The sequence below is a fragment of the Bison bison genome, unplaced genomic scaffold (genome assembly GCF_000754665.1).
Source record: "Bison bison bison isolate TAMUID 2011002044 unplaced genomic scaffold, Bison_UMD1.0 scf7180017864053, whole genome shotgun sequence".
NCBI lineage: Eukaryota > Metazoa > Chordata > Mammalia > Artiodactyla > Bovidae > Bison > Bison bison.
The window spans coordinates 2,105,221-2,121,583 of NW_011494625.1; the positions used below are offsets into that span (position 1 = coordinate 2,105,221).

Consider the following 16,363-nt stretch of genomic DNA (forward strand, 5'->3'; position numbering starts at 1 on the left):
GGGGGGACTCCCCGTCGGGGCGGGCGTAGGTCCGGGCGTTCGGCGTGTGGTACCCGCACATGGCGCGCGCGTAGGGCGCGGCGGCCACTGAACGGTTCTGAGGCGGGCGTTAGCGCAGAGGCCGTTGGGCCGGCTGGCGGAACCGTCCCTGTGCTGCTCCCGCCATGGACTACCGGCGGTTGCTGATGAGTCGGGTGGTCCCCGGGCAGTTTGACGACGCGGACTCCTCGGACAGGTGGGCAGTCGGAGTGCGCGGCCGCCGCGCGCCGCTGCCGCCGCGGTCTCCTGGGGGGCGTTGACGCTTGTTTGCGGTTGAGAGGGAGGCCGGTCCTAAGCATCTTTCCTTGGGCCTCTTTTCACAGCCGTTTGGGGCTTTCTCCATCCCAACCGGGTCTTTCGATCCAGGTGACGGCAGTTGAACTTCGCAGCTCCCGGGTTGTCAGCATCCCTGAGGGGTTAGAATTGGGGAGAGCGACAGCGAAGCAGGTGCTTGAGCTTTTAACTACCATTTAGCGTTCCAGAAATGTTTGAGCACCTACTGTGTGCCTGTTCTGTCCTCGGCGCTGAAGAGGGTTATGAAAAAGACAAACTAAGCCCCTTCAGCTTGGGAAGGAGGCGGAGACATAAGTACATGGAGATTTAAATATATGGAGTTTTTTTTTTTTTTTTTTTTAACACAGATGACATATACTATGCGAACAGTTAAAATCAGTTGATAGAACTAAGCAGTGACTTAACGGTCAGGGAACATGAAGTCCAGATGGGAAGGACAAGAAGGAGCTAATGTCTGGAAGCAGAGGGGGGAGAGGGGGCCGCAGGTGTGGTCCCTCCTGGCTGTGGAAGGAAGATCTAGGTCATTGTGCCCAGAGCACAGTGGAGGTAATTGAAAAGATTGGCTGGTGCAGAAGTGAGGAGCCAGAGCCTAAGACTGTGACAAGGAATGGAAAGGATCTGAGATATTCTTGATGCTGTAGAAAGCCACATTTTGAGCAGGGCAGTGACATCCCCCGGCATGTGATTGAAAGGAATCATTTTGCTATGGAGGAGATGGTTTTGGAGGGCAGGAGAGGACACGGTTTAAAAGGACTAAGAAAATTCAGTTCATAGATGATGGGTGCTAGACGGGGATGTTCTGGAAGTAGAAGGACAGGTTTCTAACCATAGAATAAATGTGAAGTGGGAGTCAAAAGAAACTGGGGAGAACTTCTACTTTGAAAGCAAAATGAAACATAGTGTTCGTTTTGGAATTCCGAGAAAATGGTTTTTACTTTATATTCATAGTAAGGATTTTCTGCGTGCAGACGGTATTGCTTTATTTTTCGGTGAATACAGGTTGATCGCTTTGTGTGTGACAGATCGCGTGTCAGTTGATCTTGATACATTGGTAAATGCTCCCCTGGGTGACAGAGCTTGCATTCTAGCAGGGGCAACCAACCTATTGAGTAACTGGACAAATTATTTGTATGCGTTTTGGGTAAGTAGTACAGAGGAGAAGAACCAGGCAGCCTTCCCTGAGCAAAGTTAATTGGATACTTCCTACATACTGGAAGGGTATGTAGGATTCAGCCAGAGAAACGAGGAAGGCATTGCAGGTCAGTGTTTTCAGGTGATCGTGCAGCAGTCCCTAGGGACCAAGTCAAGTGGGAGGAAGAAACAGCCCATGCGACTGGTGAACAGTTACCGGTCATGAGTGTGCACTGGACATTGTGAAGATGTAAACCAGTGGGTTTTGCGACTCCAGGAACTTGGGATACATTGTCACAGCTGGGGGTGGTTGTGCGTTCGTGGCATCTGGAAAGTTTGGGCCAGAAATGCTGCTGCACAGGACCGCCGCCCACAGCAAGGGATCGCTCAGTTGAGGTGGGGAAGCCGAGGTGCAAGCGACAGTATAGCTTTAACGTGCCGCTGGAGGTTGTCGGTGGTGTGAAGGGTCAATTGATGGATTACAGTTATGAAATGCTAACAAACAGCAGGGGGTTAATGATTATTTGTTTTCTTCCCAGCCATATCCATGGAGATTTGGAGCCCTCTAAGCCTTGGCTAATTAATGAGTCGGGCTTGCTCATCTGAATTTACTTAAATTCCTCTCTGACTGCGTTGAAATGCATATCATTGTGTTTTTTACGTGATTTCTGTACTTGCTCTCCACCTGATGGCTCAAAACTGGTAGTACTGCCTCTTTGGAATCTGACCTGCAGACATGTGTTGGCGTGCACAGTGGTTTGTTAAAATTGAACATACCAGTTAAGTGGGAGATTTTCCACAAAAGTGCAGAGTTCTGGCTTCTCTTGAAAAACTAAGAAGATTCAGTAACGCTGGTCTGAATTTTCACGTGGCAAAAACAGACCCTGTTAGTTGTGATTCCTTTCTCTGGGCCAGTTCTCTGGGTTTGACAATCCCTGCTTCTCCCATTTAGTTATACCCGGCCCTCTTCTCCCATTTGTGCTGCTTCTCATCACCATCCTTCCTTTCAGGAGCAAGGGTGATTTGAAGTTCTTTGTGTAACACAAGTCTTGATAAAGCTCTTTTCGTTGTAGAGTGATAATTGAGTTCAAGGTAAGGCTTGAAATAAAGCTTTAGACTTTTTCCCAAGTTTTGTCAGAAAGCCTCCCCTGTGTGCTCTTAGAGCAGCTTTGTGAGTGGTTTTCCTGGAGTTCAGGTCTGTTGTACTGATCAGAGCTAATTCATTCGGCAGAGAAAATAACAAAGGCAGGAGCGGATTTAACAACCTGATAACAACCTGATGAATACTACTTTAGTCGGACCTGGAGAATCACCCAACGGCTGAAATAGAACTCAGAAACAGGACAACTTGGCATTTGAATTTATTGGGCGATACCTGTTGTAATTGAACCTTTTTGATGTATCTGTATAGATTTGTCTACTCTCTTTTAAATAAATACATATGTAAGTCCAATTAAGAATGTGTAAACAGGCTAAAACATTGTTATTTCTAGTGAAAACATTGACTTGAAGACCCTCAAAGAGGAAGATGATGTTGTGTTTGAAGACCTTCAGAGTAACGCCAGTGAGAAGATGGGCGAAAGTGAGCCGGAAGAGGAGGAGGGCGGAGACTATGATGACGACGATGACTGGGCGTGGGGCGATGGCGTCGGAAAGCTCACCCGTTGTTACGCTTCAGGTGGAGGGAGTAACCCTCAGGTATTTTATACACAGTCCTGTGCGTCTTTGTGTTGTTTGCTTATGTCCTCTTTAGTTGTCTTCTGTTGTGGTAACAGTCACGTACTATACAGCACACCGAGTGTTCACCATGGATACCGTGCAGTTCCGCTTTCAGTGGCACCGAACACTTTCACATTTGCGCAGCTCCACCAGGGTCCAGCTCCCGAGCTGTTCACTCTGCCAAGCTGAACCTCTGTCCCCATTGGGCACTAAGTGTCTCTCGTCGGTTCATAAGTGAAAACAAAGCACCTCTACATACTTAATCTGCTTTTCTTTATTTACTAGTTAAGCTGCATTTTTCTCTGTTTTGTTACTATTTGCAGTAAACTGCATATTTGTGTCTTTTCCCAGGCAGTTTTTTTAAGGCTCTTAATCTTATGATGATTTAAATAATTCTTTTTAAATTTACTGATTATGGAACGAATCCACATCATCATCAGAAATATGGAAATGATGAAGAATGAAAGTCCATGTAGGCTAGGACTGCAGGGCAACATAGCCTGCAAATCTTTCAGTAAATTCGAGAGCCACAAAAAGTCCTTTAAAAAAGAAGGCGTCTCTGAATGTCTAGAATATTTCAAGTGCATTTTTAAAAACCTCTTGGGTAAAAAATAAATTAAAAAAAAAAAACCTCTTGGGTAAATGTGATTGATCCTACCCTTCCCTTAGGGTACTCCCGTAAGTATTGATGCTTTAATAGTTAACTATGAACCAAGGGAAGATGTGATGAACTTTAGGCTTGTATGTAAATCTAGAGCTTTCATTTCTGAAACTCATTTCTTCCAGGCCAATAGACAGACTCCCAGCTTCAATGCAGCTAAAATGTCTACTCCAGCAGACAAAGTTTTACGGAAATTTGAGAATAAAATTAATCTAGGTGAGTTTTTAAGATATAATTTCTCTCACTAGGCAATGAGAAAACTCTTCAAAGACAACAAAAAGTGTTATAAAATTTTATTAGATCAATCAATGGATATATTGAGTGTTAGAGGGTAAATATTAAAGCTTAGAGGAAATTAAAATTTAGTAGTTAAAAACATGACTTTAAGAAAAGACTCCAGCTTACACTTTTTTAGTCCTGTGTTCTCTCCTGTTATGGAAATACAAAGGTGCAGTATTCAAGTTATCATCGGTTTGTACTAGATTTTGTAGTAGGGTTATCTTGTAGTAGAATGGTGAAAACACTTGAATATAATCAAGTGTTGAATATAATCAACTATTGAATATAATCACATTTTGTTTGACTTTTGGTGTGGCCTTAATCATTTCATGAGCCATCGAATGCAGGGAATCAGTGTGAATTTGAAGCCTCTTGGGAAACACGGGGTTTTCTTTCTCTCGTAGACAAAAGCTGTTAGGAGCATGGTATGACAGCTCTCACATCTGATCATCCCTAGCACAGACCTGTGATTGGAAGTGAAACTGACATTTTTAGAATTATAATATTTATGATAGTTGTACAAAATATTAAATGTCTGAAAGAGCAGATAAAATATTTTTTAGGGATTTCTGAATCTAGATTTCTCTGGCTGAGAAATGACACCTGTTATGATGAAAGTGATCATCTTTGTTAGTAAGTGCTTGCCCTTAAAAACACAAAACACACTTTTCGTTACTAAAATACATTGCTACATGTAATAAAATATTTAAAAAGTAGAGAAGGGAAAGGGGAAAAGTATCCTATTCAGAAACTTTTTCTTATATGTTGTTTATGTTATGGATTTTTTTTTAGATAAGCTAAATGTTACTGATTCTGTAATAAACAAAGTCACCGAAAAGTCTCGACAAAAGGAAGCAGATATGTAAGTAATATATCAAGTGTATACAATAAAGTAAATAAAATGTGACTGATATGAACTAATTGTAGACAGATTAGTAGCATCTCTGTCATAATTCTTTTACAAAGGATGTTCTTTTTTACACCTAAATCAATTCTTAAGTTTAAGTTAGGATATCCTATGCCTTTGTAAGTTGAAAATATAGATGAGTTTTCTTAAGAAATCTGTGCTGAAACTATAATTGTGTAAAATTCATGAAAGTGCTCTCAGGGTAACAGTGCTTGTAGATTTCAGTTTAAAATGTTAGAGTATAAAAAAAATGTCTCGTTTTTAAAGCTTATTAAGGATTGGTCCCTTTCATGAAGTAATTTTTTAAAATGGAAAGTGAAAGTTAATTGCTCAGTCGTGTCCAACTCTTTGCAATCCCACGGACTGGACATGCCCAGCTCCTCTGTCCATGGGATTCTCTGGGCAAGAATACTGAAGTGGGTTGCCATTTCCTCCTCCAGGGGATCTTCCCTACCCAGGGATTAAACCCGGGTCTCCTGCATTGCAGGCAGATTCTTTACCAACTGAGCCCCTGGAGGAGCCTTAAAAATGTAAGAGCAGATTTAAAACTAAATAGTTTAACTGAAAACAGTTTCCATTTACATTTCTGTTCTCAAAACCAAATATTTAAGATTTGGCTCACCTCCTATTGCTAATAACTCTAAAGCATTAACAATATGTTACAGAAAACAACACTAAGATCATAAAAATAGCAGTGTTAGAACTGAACTTAAAACCCAGTTTTCTTCTGGTTTATTATTACGCGTAAGGGATACCAGCTTTTTGAGAAACAGTGCATCTTATTTCACTAAACTGCCTGTTTGGATATTTATTAGTTTAGGTTAGTCTGTGAATTGAGTCACATAGTATGTGAGCCAAAGTAATCAGAGTCTGTTTTTATACAGTAGCTGTGTTGAAATGATAAAAGCTTGTTTCTTTGTAGAAAAGGACTCTGAAGAGAAAGCCTTATAAATTACTTTAATTCTGTACTAAGAAAATCATTAACGGTCTAAGAAACAGTACTTACAGACTTGTTCTTTTTCCAGCGTAGTTTGTTTTACCGCACTGCTCTTATTTAATCCTTCTGAAATATGGACGGAAGTTTTTTTTTCTTACTGCAGATACTCTCCCTTTGCCCTAGGGAACTGAACGGCTTGTGAAAGGCAGTGAAGTTTCACTCAAGGGTGAAACTACAACGAGGTTATGAAATGTGTTATTAAAGAACTACCTGCTTAGGAATATCATGGAACGATGTACATTTAGAATCTTTAGATTTTGGCTCCTCTGAATTCTGAATGTCACCTTTACTTTTTTGGTTTTGTCTTAGGTATCGCATCAAAGATAAGGCGGACAGAGCAACTGTAGAACAGGTATGGTGTAAATGAATGTGTTGCATGCTGTTTAAAGTAGTACTTCTGTCTTTGAATCATAATTTGCTTTGATCCTCCTTGCTTCATGCTAATGTCACCTAGAATTGCTTCTGTGTAAAATTGCTCATCCTTATAGTTTTGAGTTTAGAGATCTACATTTTGCTTTATTTCTAACAGCACTTTAAATAGATAAATTAGAATCATGCCCTGCTTCTATGGCCCATGAAGCCACCCAGCAATGCTTTCATCTTCTTGGGGGAAGCAGAACTGCCTGTAAGACCAGGAATCTTTTCTTTTGTCTTAAACAAGGTCTGCGGAAATTTTGTGAGCCTTCTCAGGAGATGAGTCAGGTATCTACCACAAAGTGTGTGTGTGTGTGTGTGTGTGTGTGTGTGTGTGTAGGTGTGTAGAGAAAAGGAGAGAGACAGATAATGCCTTCAGATATTCAATTAGAATCCCTTATTTGGTTTGGAAGTTAGACTTGTTTTATTCTTTATGCAGGAATGAGGGGGCAAACCCGACTTTCCCCACCATGTGTCAAAGCTTGTAATTGGATATTGGAATTGACCCAGGTATCTGATGGGAAGAAAGTGATGAAATAGGTCAGACCCTCACTTCTGCCCCCTGCCAGCCTCCTTACCCATCCCGTACACATAGCACAGACACAGTTTGGAGTAGTGGTATTCCAGAGCATTCCAAGTATTGAATTGAAGCCCTGTTGATCTACAGTTCCATGTCAGTTTCGGGTGTACAGCAGTGACTCAGTCAGACATGAATCTTCAGATTCTCTTCTGAGTTACTGAACAGGCACAGCAGCCTTCAAGTTCATTGCCTTCTGTTCATTGCCTTCTGTTGTGTTTTACTTGAGACTGACTGCTTTGACCTTGAAGGAGATAAGCCTTTCCCCGATTTACCCACCTCTAGCAGGGGTCGGCCAGCTCTTTACAGAGCTAAATGATAAACACTTCTGGCATTGTGGGTCACAGTTCTCTTTTTTCTTGACTACATCATGCCACTTGAGGGATCTTAGTGCCCTGACCAGAGATTGAACCCAGACCCTCTGTTAGAGTCCTAACCACTGGACTTCCAGAGAATTCCCAATTTTTTAAAATATTTCAATATGTAGAATCCCTTTTCGACTTGCAGGCTGTAGAGAAACCAGGCTGTGGCCGATTGGACTCATGAGCTGCAGAGTGCTGGTGGTCGCTTGGAGCTTTGTGTCCAGGGCAGCCGCCGGGCTGGCTTGTCGTGTGCTGGGATTGCACAGCACACCAGGCTTTGAAGACTGTGTGTGAGAAACAAGATAAGGCGCTCTCTGATAACTTCTTACTTTGCCGCTTGTTGAAATGATAGTGTTTTAGATATACCGGGTTAAATAGAGATTAATTTCACCTGTTTTCATGATGGCTGAAAAATACAAAGTTACCTCTGGTTTGATTGTATTTCTGGTAGTTGTCATGGGTCTGGAGTCAGTTTCTGCTTCCCTTGGACCTGTTGGCCTTTGATTTCCCCGACTGGGTGAACCTGCTGGTTTCTTGCCTCTCTGGCTCCTTTGGGTCTCATCTCACATTTTACTCACTGCGGATGAGTGAGTGAAACGCTGCCATCGCCACTCTCTCTTCGCCGAGCAGATCGCACAGTGCACTTAGTTCTGGTTTCGTGTCTAATGCTTCTGTGAGAGATACTCGGTCCGCTGTGTCTGAACATTCTACTTTTTCGCATTTCTTTTTAGGTGTTGGACCCCAGAACACGAATGATCCTGTTCAAGATGCTGACGAGGGGCGTCATAGCGGAGATCAATGGCTGCATCAGCACCGGAAAAGAGGTGAGGCAGGCTTTGGATGTCTGAATGTTTCCATGTTCGCTTTCTTACTTCAGATACCAAAGTGGAACTACAGTGCAAGCGGCAGTCGGCAGTCGCGTCCGACTCCCTGCAGCTCCACAGACCGCAGCCCACCAGGCCCCTCTGTCCATGGGGTTCTCCAGGCAAGGTACTGGGGTGCGTTGCCTTTCCCTTCTCCAGGGGACCTTCCCGACCCAGGAATCAGACCCTGGTCTCCTGCATTACAGGCAGACTCTTCACCACGTGAGCCACCAGGGAAGCCCCCCCAAAAGTGAAGCTCAGGCAAACTTAGTAAATAAACTGTGCCAAATCAGGATGGTTGAATCAGTGCCATTTCTTAAAAATGGCTGTGTTGGTGTTTATGGCTGGGAGGATCTATGCACAGAAGCGTGCCCCCGCCATGTGCCAGCCCATCCAGGCTTGCCCAGCGCTGGTTCAGATGGTCAGACAGTTATGATGGGGGCAGGGGTGGGGGTCTAGTCTCTGAGTCAGCACACGTCTTTCTCCATATGGCTGTGGAGAAAGACAGGCATGTTGCTTTTCAGTTAGCAACTTATTCTGTGAGAAGCAGTTCTCAGTGAAACTCACTTTACAAATCATGAGATATAAGAATGTCTTCAGATGTTTTCCACATACTTGAAATATAAAAATGTTTGAAACTACTCATGTGTGTACATGTATATATGTAGGTATTTAATTTGAAGACTTGTTTTTAAATTACTTTTTATTGAGGTATAGTTGATTTGCCATGTTGTGTTAGTTTCAGGTATACATCTGAGTGGTTCAGATATATATATATCTCGTGGGTCCTTGTTGGTTATCCATTTTATATATAATAGTGTGTATCTGTTAATCCCAGCCTCCTAATTAATCCTTCCCCTCTCCTTTCCCCTTTGGTAACCATAAGTTTGTTTTCTTTGTCTAACATATTTAAATTGTTCTTTACTATATATGTAAGTAGGAGGTATAGTTACTACACCTTTTAGTATTATGTTGTATATTTTAATTCACATATTCAAAAGAGGATGGTATTCTTTATGCATATTATTTCAGTTTACTGGACTTTTTTAACTTTCAAGGATAAGAGTCAAATAGATTGCAAAAGCAAAATATTATTTATATTTATTTAATACAGACTTAATTTATTTTGTTTTTGACTTAAAATAGGCTAATGTGTATCATGCTCGCACAGCAAATGGAGAGAGCAGAGCAATCAAAATTTACAAAACTTCAATTCTGGTGTTCAAAGACCGGGATAAGTACGTCAGTGGGGAATTCAGGTAAGCTCAGATTTTTTTTTCCCCAAGTGGCTTAATTTCTATATCCTAAAAAGTAAAAACTAGAATAATGGAATGATTGAAATAACAAGTATTTTTCTCATTCAAGATTTCGCCATGGCTACTGTAAAGGCAACCCCAGAAAAATGGTGAAAACGTGGGCAGAGAAGGAAATGAGGAACTTAATCAGGTGACTGTCGGGGGTTGGGGGGTGTGTGCGCTCGTGCACATGCATCACGTGACTTGGGGGTGTGTCTGTGTGTTCCGTGTCTGCCTGTCAGCCCTGGAGCTTCGCTCCCAGCAGACCTTGATCCTGCCAAAGCCAGGGACTCTCAGGGCTCGTCCAGTCCTTTAGATGTGAAGAGGTAAACAGGAAGTGTCTCTGGGCAAATAGGAACCACCTTCTCTCCAGGTCGTGCAAACCCATCTCGGAAGAGTTCTGCCATGACTCACGCTTACTGGGTCACGTGAAAGCCTTGGGAGCCACGTGAGGTTTCGAGTTTGCTGAGAGGGTGACAAAGAGCCAGTGGGATTTGGAGCAGGCAAGCGCCATGATGAGGCTGGGAGGGTGACGCGTCACCTGTGCGGGTGTTGGAGTTTGAGGCAGTTTCGTTGGGCCCTGGGCTCTGTCATATTCCCTCGTCTTCAGTCCAACTCGGGACACGCTTGGATATTCTTTTGGCACCTTTGTATCAAGTAAAGGCATCTTTAGGCCTCCTCATTTGAAGTTTTAAACATGCTTTAAATAATGAAGGTTTTCTATCTCTCTTTCAAATATTTTTTAACATTTTATTTGCTATATCTAGGTGTCATACACTGGGTATTTTTGTACTATGAAGTAAAGTCCGGGAGATAGTAAAGGACAAGGAAGCCTGACATGCTGCAGTCCATGATGTCCCAAAGAGTTGGACACGACTTAGCGACTGAAAAACAACCAAGTCTACTTGTTTGAAAGTTGTTTTGAAATCTTATGCTCAATTAGCGACTGGCCACGAGTCCACTATTTTTATTAATCATTGTTTACACTGATCAACTCAAAAGAGAATCGCAAACATACCTTCTGTGTTTCATCAGTTCTAAGGGGCCTGTGTCTTCACAGTTTTAACACCTCTGGCTTTGAACTGGGTGTTAGAGGCTGTGGGACCCAGTTCAATTGCCAGTGCTTCGCCATTCTTGGTGATGTGTAACGATGCCTCTTAGAGTCCTAGGCACCTTAGAGTTCATGAGATGAAGTAATAAATGGAGAGGCTTGGGTGCCGTTTGTTCGTAGCCCTGTCTGTCTTGTAGCTGCAAGTAAGCACACTGTCGATTGTTTCAGAGTAGACGCTTTAGATCGTTTGTTTCAGCTTCTCATTTGTCCTTTTCTTCTGCCTTCATATCACAGGCTAAACACAGCAGAGATTCCGTGCCCAGAACCCATCCTGCTGCGAAGTCATGTTCTCGTCATGAGTTTCATCGGCAAAGACGACATGTGAGTGCATGGGAGAGCTCGTAATTACATGCCCAGCGTTGTATTTTTAAGTGCTTTGAATCATCCAATATATGAATATTTCCCGTTTAAATAGTTCCTTTTGTCTTGGAATATTTTTTAATAAGTCTTTCCCACTCTATTAGTACATAGGGTTTTTAATTTGTTTAACCTTTTTAAGTCTCAAAATGCTTCAGAGCAACAGAGCTCACCTTGTTTTTCAGGAATGTCTTATGCTGGCAAAGCACCTGTTTGTGAACAGCTTTTTAGAACCGTATCTCTAGAGTGAACTAAACTGGTCAGTGATGAACGATAGAAGAAAAGAATGTGTAACAGTGTAGCAGGAAGCAAGAAAAACTTGAGTCTGCTTATCTGAATTGTTCACTTTATTTTTGTTCAAGGCCAGCGCCACTCTTGAAAAACGTCCAGTTATCAGAGTCCAAGGCTCGGGAGTTGTACATGCAGGTGATCGAGTACATGAGGAGAATGTACCAGGACGCCAGGCTGGTGCACGCGGACCTCAGTGAATTCAACATGCTGTGAGTGGGTGGGCCACGTGACCCTCCACGAGGCCCCTCGGAGCCTGTAGGGAAATGAACTAAATCCCAATCCAAGAAGTCATCTAAATTCTCAGTTTTCAAGTTGCCTTCCACAGGGTCACAGGGTAGGATGTGTTTGGTGGCCTCAGTCACAGGATTGACTGCTCTGATCACTGGTGGAGTTAAAAGGACTTGGGAAATTTTCTCAGTTTTCATCTCTTGTTAGTCACAGTGGCTCTTCTCCTTATCCACTTTGGTCACATTATTAGTGTCTTCTGTTGCTCTTAAAATTGAAAGTTTTAAACAAGATACAGGCAAGCAGCAGTGTGCCTTAGGCCCCTGTGCCTGGCCCTGGGGCAGTGTGGTGGCAATGTGGCTCAGCCCCTGTGCCCTGGCCCACGCAGGTACCATGGCGGAGGTGTGTACATCATCGATGTTTCTCAGTCCGTGGAGCACGACCACCCACACGCCTTGGAGTTCTTGAGAAAGGACTGCGCCAACGTCAATGGTGAGTGGAGACTGGGCTTCTCCCTGGTTTGTTTGCACCTGTGGCTCTATGCTCTGCTAAGCTGTTGATAGAGAACCATGGTACTGAATCATTTGACTCAGTGATACTGACACCCTCGGCTCAGTGATGGTGAATTTTATCTGTCTGTGAAGAGGTTGGAATAGCAACCTTTTCCCTCGCAGAGCCCTCACAAGCGTCTTCTCTGGCAGATTTCTTTCTGAAGCATGGCGTTGCCGTGATGACTGTGCGGGAGCTCTTTGAATTTGTCACGGATCCATCAATCACATCCGAGAACATGGATGCGTATCTCTCAAAGGTGAGGTGGGGCCGAGACTGGGAGGAACAGGAAGCAGCGGTAGTGGTGGCGTTTCTGTGTCACTTCTGAGGACTCGGGGTTTAGCAGCATTTTTGTTCATCATGACAGCTTCCAGAGACCTTTTCCTTCTGATTTCACAGATGAGGGATCAAACTGTAGTGTAAAGCCAGGTTTCTGGGTAATGGATATATGTTCTGTGGGTTGAATGTGAAGGAAGGTGATTTTTGTTTTCTTTCCAAGGCCATGGAAATAGCATCTCAAAGGACCAAGGAAGAAAGGTCCAGCCAAGATCATGTGGATGAAGAGGTAAGATTGATTATCTGTTATAGCCTTGGAAACACTTGTGTCTTGAGGTCTTTTTTTTTTTTTTTTTTTAATACATTGCTGGGGCATGATCTTGATTTTATTAGATATGCAGTATTTTAAATGATGATGATGTTTCCTTGAGATGTAACGTGTTACATGATTAAATTGACCCAAGTTGTGTAACTTAACATACCATTATATCCTTCCATTCCTGGCCTGTTTGCCCCTAGTCAGGCATGGAGAATATTTTTACAGAACCCACTGGAGGATGTGATTCAAGAAGGAAAAGCCAATTTTAGTCTGCTAATGTGAATTTTTTTTTAACTTTTTACTTTGTATTAGGGCATGGTCGATTAACAAACAGTGCTGTGATAGTTTCAGGTGAGCAGCGAAGGGACTCAGCCACGCATATACACGGATTCATTCTCCCCCAGACTCCCCTCCCATCCAGGCTGCCACATTGAGCAGAGATCCCTGTGCTATACAGGAGGTCCTTGTTGGTGACCCCATTTTAAGTACAGCCGTGTGTGTGTGTCCATCCCAAACTCCCTAATTATCCCTTCTCCCCATCCTTCCCCCCAGCAACCATAAGTTTGTTCTCAGACCATAAGTCTGCAAGTGTGTTTCTGTTAATGTGAATTTTTAAGGGATCTAAATGTTGATTCCCATAACGTAGATTTTATATATTTACGTTTGGTAAAAAGGAAGACTTTTTTTAAGATGTTGGGAGTCAGTATGTTTTTTGTGAAAGTGACCCATCACAGGCTTTTTAAAAAAAATAATCCTCAGAGCTCTTGGGGTGATGGGTGAGTATAGGGCACCCCATACTTCCCAGCTGTGGCGCAGGGCAGACGATATTCCCCCACGGAAGACCTCTTCCTCTGCCGTTTGTAGCCAGGCAGTGCTTGCTCACAGCAGCTCCTCTCTCTCCCACTCAGAAATGCCACTTTCTGGAATACAGAAGGAAAGAAGTGTTACTCCAAGGGTAACCGTTTATCAGTCCATGTTTTATCGTGAGTCACAGACTCCTGTGGCCCAGCACACAGCACGGGCCGCACCAGGTGTGCAGACAGCCTGGCTGAGACTCTGCACCGGCTGTGTGACGATGGTGATGACCTCTGTGACTGAGGCGTGAGCAGGCTCAGTGCACGCGAGGAGCCGTGACTCAGTCTCCTTTTCACTTTTCTTCTGCATCTGTTAGGTGTTCAAGCGAGCTTACATTCCTAGAACCTTGAATGAAGTGAAAAACTACGAGAGGGATATGGATATAATGATGAAACTGAAGGAGGAGGATATGGCCATGAACGCCCAGCAGGACAATGTGAGTAGCTTGGTTTGTCTTCAGCGAGTTCACCAGGGAAGCCGTGGTCTCCAGTGTTGCCTTTGAACTAGTAAGATAGCTCCTTCCCTTTGCACAGCGCGCCCTCTGTGTACATTGCTTGTGGAGGACGTCAGTCCACTGGTCTTTACGAAAGGAAACGAGTGAGGCCAACAGGCTGTAATCGCAGGAAAGGAAGATGTGTATAGAAGTCCAGGCTATAAACGGTTACTGTGCTAGATCCATCGACACATGTCTCAAGGACTGGAAAATTTTTTTCTGCTAAAGGACCAGATAGTAAATATTTAAGGCTTCGCAGTCCAAGAAACAAAATTGAGGCTATTGTATGGATCATTATATAATGAGAGAAAAAATTTCTCCCAAATGTTTGATGACATTAAAAATGCTTATAATATTGAATACATACAGCTTTTCATGATAATGACAAAGGGATAGAGTTATTTGGGGGAATAGAAAACATTACACTTAGCTGAGATTCAGAGCTAGGACTGCCTGTCACTGACTGGTACAGCTGTGTATCCATAAAAGCCCCCAGGCTGCAGGTGTGTGGAGGCCCCGGTGGGCGTGCAGCCCTGCTGTGGTTATGGAGAAGAACCACACCCACCCTAGAGGCTGTGTCCTGTGAGACACAGCTTGGACACCTTTTTATACTCACATGAAGTATCATTTAGCTGGCAACAGTATCCTTTCTTAATATTGCAGCATATTTCAGTGTTGAGTTTTATGCTGATTCTCTTTTTTTTTTTGTCTCTTTGGTTTTAAGATTCTATACCAAACTGTCACAGGACTGAAGAAAGATCTGTCGGGTGTTCAGAAGGTATGAAGAACAAGTATTCATTTACATGAAAACTCAAAAGGATATAAAATTGTGTGTCAGGTATTATTAGCATTGAAATAACAAGGGTGCACTGTTACTGGTATAGATACTTTCACGGTCCATGGCATCGTGTCCGTTCCTTTTAACCGTGAGACGAGCTGTGGGCGTGCGTGGTTTGTCGCTCACTCTGCCCCTGGATCGGTCTGCTGTTGTAGCTGAGGCGTCGATCCTTTGTGTATCCTATCTTCGCTGGTGAAGCTGTTAACAGTAACCACGTGCTTCTAGATGTTTCTATAAGCAGCTTAAAATGCCAGCAGCGTCTGGTCTTGCCCTGGCGCGCAGTCTGCTGAAGACCAGGCTCACGAGTCCTGCCATCTCACGCTGCAGATTCCGGTAGTGATTTTTCTTACAGCAGCTTTGTTGTATCTTAACATTTCAAACAGCAGAGATTAATTCTAATTTAAGCAGTAATAAAGGTGGTTCTTCTTCTGATGTTCTTAATGGATGTTCTTAATATGAAGGTTTGTGGTTTACATTTTGAAAGTTGACTGTCTTGTTTGTGGGAAGAATTGGACTAGGAGAATTCTTGGATTCTGCGTTTCTGGTTTTTTTGTGGCAGGTGTGACAAGGATAGTTGCGCATTGAATTCCAGAGCAGGAAGATTCTGTTACCACTGCAGGAAGCCTTTTTGTACCATCACCATGTAAAGATCTGTTTGTTTGTTTTTTTCTTATGGAAAGAAAGCCTCGTGCTTTAAAAAATGCTTCCTGCTGCTTTAAAAACTGCTAACCTTCAGGGAAAAAAGTGAACATGTTTTTTGTTTAAAGATTGTCTTCCCTCTTGGATTAACAAATGTTCCACTTGAAATTTAATCTGCAGGCCAACAGCTGTGAAGTTATCCAGATATGTTCACTTTTCTTTCCTATCTGTGTTCCAAATCCCAGCTCAGCCCTCGGAATGTGCTGCAGGGGGTGGAACAGTCCTGCCGTTGATCTGGGTGGCTCCCCGCGTTGGGAGCGTCCTCAGCCATCCTGGAATGGCTGTTTCAGGCTTCCTGCCGAGCGTGGATCCTGTTGTTTTGATGTTTCAGTACGGGATGTCATTTTCAAAGTCTGTCTGTGAGGCTGAAATCTGAATTCTGTCATTAACTCATTGAATGCCAGTAGGTAACTGGCTTGTTGAGAATAACATGGTCCTGTGATGTTTTCAAGGTCCCTGCACTCCTGGAAAGCCAGGTTCAGGAAGAGACTCGTTCTGATTCAGAAGATGCAGGGAGCGCGGAGTGCTCTGATACAGACTCTGAGGAGCAGGGGGATCACGCCGGCTCCAGGAGGCCCCCTGCCGACCTTGAAGTTGATAGAAAGGTTAGCTGAGAGCGCACGTTCCCACGTTTGTCAACACAACCATGCAGTCCCTTGAGGCTGTGTGCTCAGATGTCTGGATCAGAGTAGCTGAAGTATCAGTTTTTGGTTCCTGAAGTGTGAACTTGGCTTTGGTGGTAACATCATCTAGAGATGGGGCTTCTTCTAGGAGCCCTTGGGCACTGCCCAGGGCGAGGACACACTAGTTTC

General features: G+C 43.4%; 1 protein-coding gene across 2 annotated transcripts in view; it reads left to right on the forward strand.

The window, feature by feature from the left end:
• Window positions 1-16,363, forward strand: part of RIOK1 (RIO kinase 1) — a 20,468-nt gene that overhangs the window by 2,319 nt on the left and 1,786 nt on the right. Inside the window, exons 1-16 of one of the 2 annotated variants that reach the window (XM_010835839.1) lie at window positions 31-235; window positions 2,958-3,162; window positions 3,970-4,060; window positions 4,916-4,985; window positions 6,337-6,379; window positions 8,112-8,204; window positions 9,390-9,502; window positions 9,609-9,689; window positions 10,884-10,970; window positions 11,369-11,506; window positions 11,911-12,014; window positions 12,224-12,330; window positions 12,571-12,636; window positions 13,838-13,957; window positions 14,739-14,792; window positions 16,004-16,156. In XM_010835839.1, the coding sequence (XP_010834141.1) occupies window positions 165-235; window positions 2,958-3,162; window positions 3,970-4,060; window positions 4,916-4,985; window positions 6,337-6,379; window positions 8,112-8,204; window positions 9,390-9,502; window positions 9,609-9,689; window positions 10,884-10,970; window positions 11,369-11,506; window positions 11,911-12,014; window positions 12,224-12,330; window positions 12,571-12,636; window positions 13,838-13,957; window positions 14,739-14,792; window positions 16,004-16,156 (1,596 nt within the window). In that variant the 5' untranslated portion in view covers window positions 31-164. Of the gene's footprint in view, window positions 1-30; window positions 236-2,957; window positions 3,163-3,969; window positions 4,061-4,915; window positions 4,986-6,336; window positions 6,380-8,111; window positions 8,205-9,389; window positions 9,503-9,608; window positions 9,690-10,883; window positions 10,971-11,368; window positions 11,507-11,910; window positions 12,015-12,223; window positions 12,331-12,570; window positions 12,637-13,837; window positions 13,958-14,738; window positions 14,793-16,003; window positions 16,157-16,363 lie in introns of those variants that run through there. The other variant, XM_010835840.1, reaches the window with a different exon arrangement.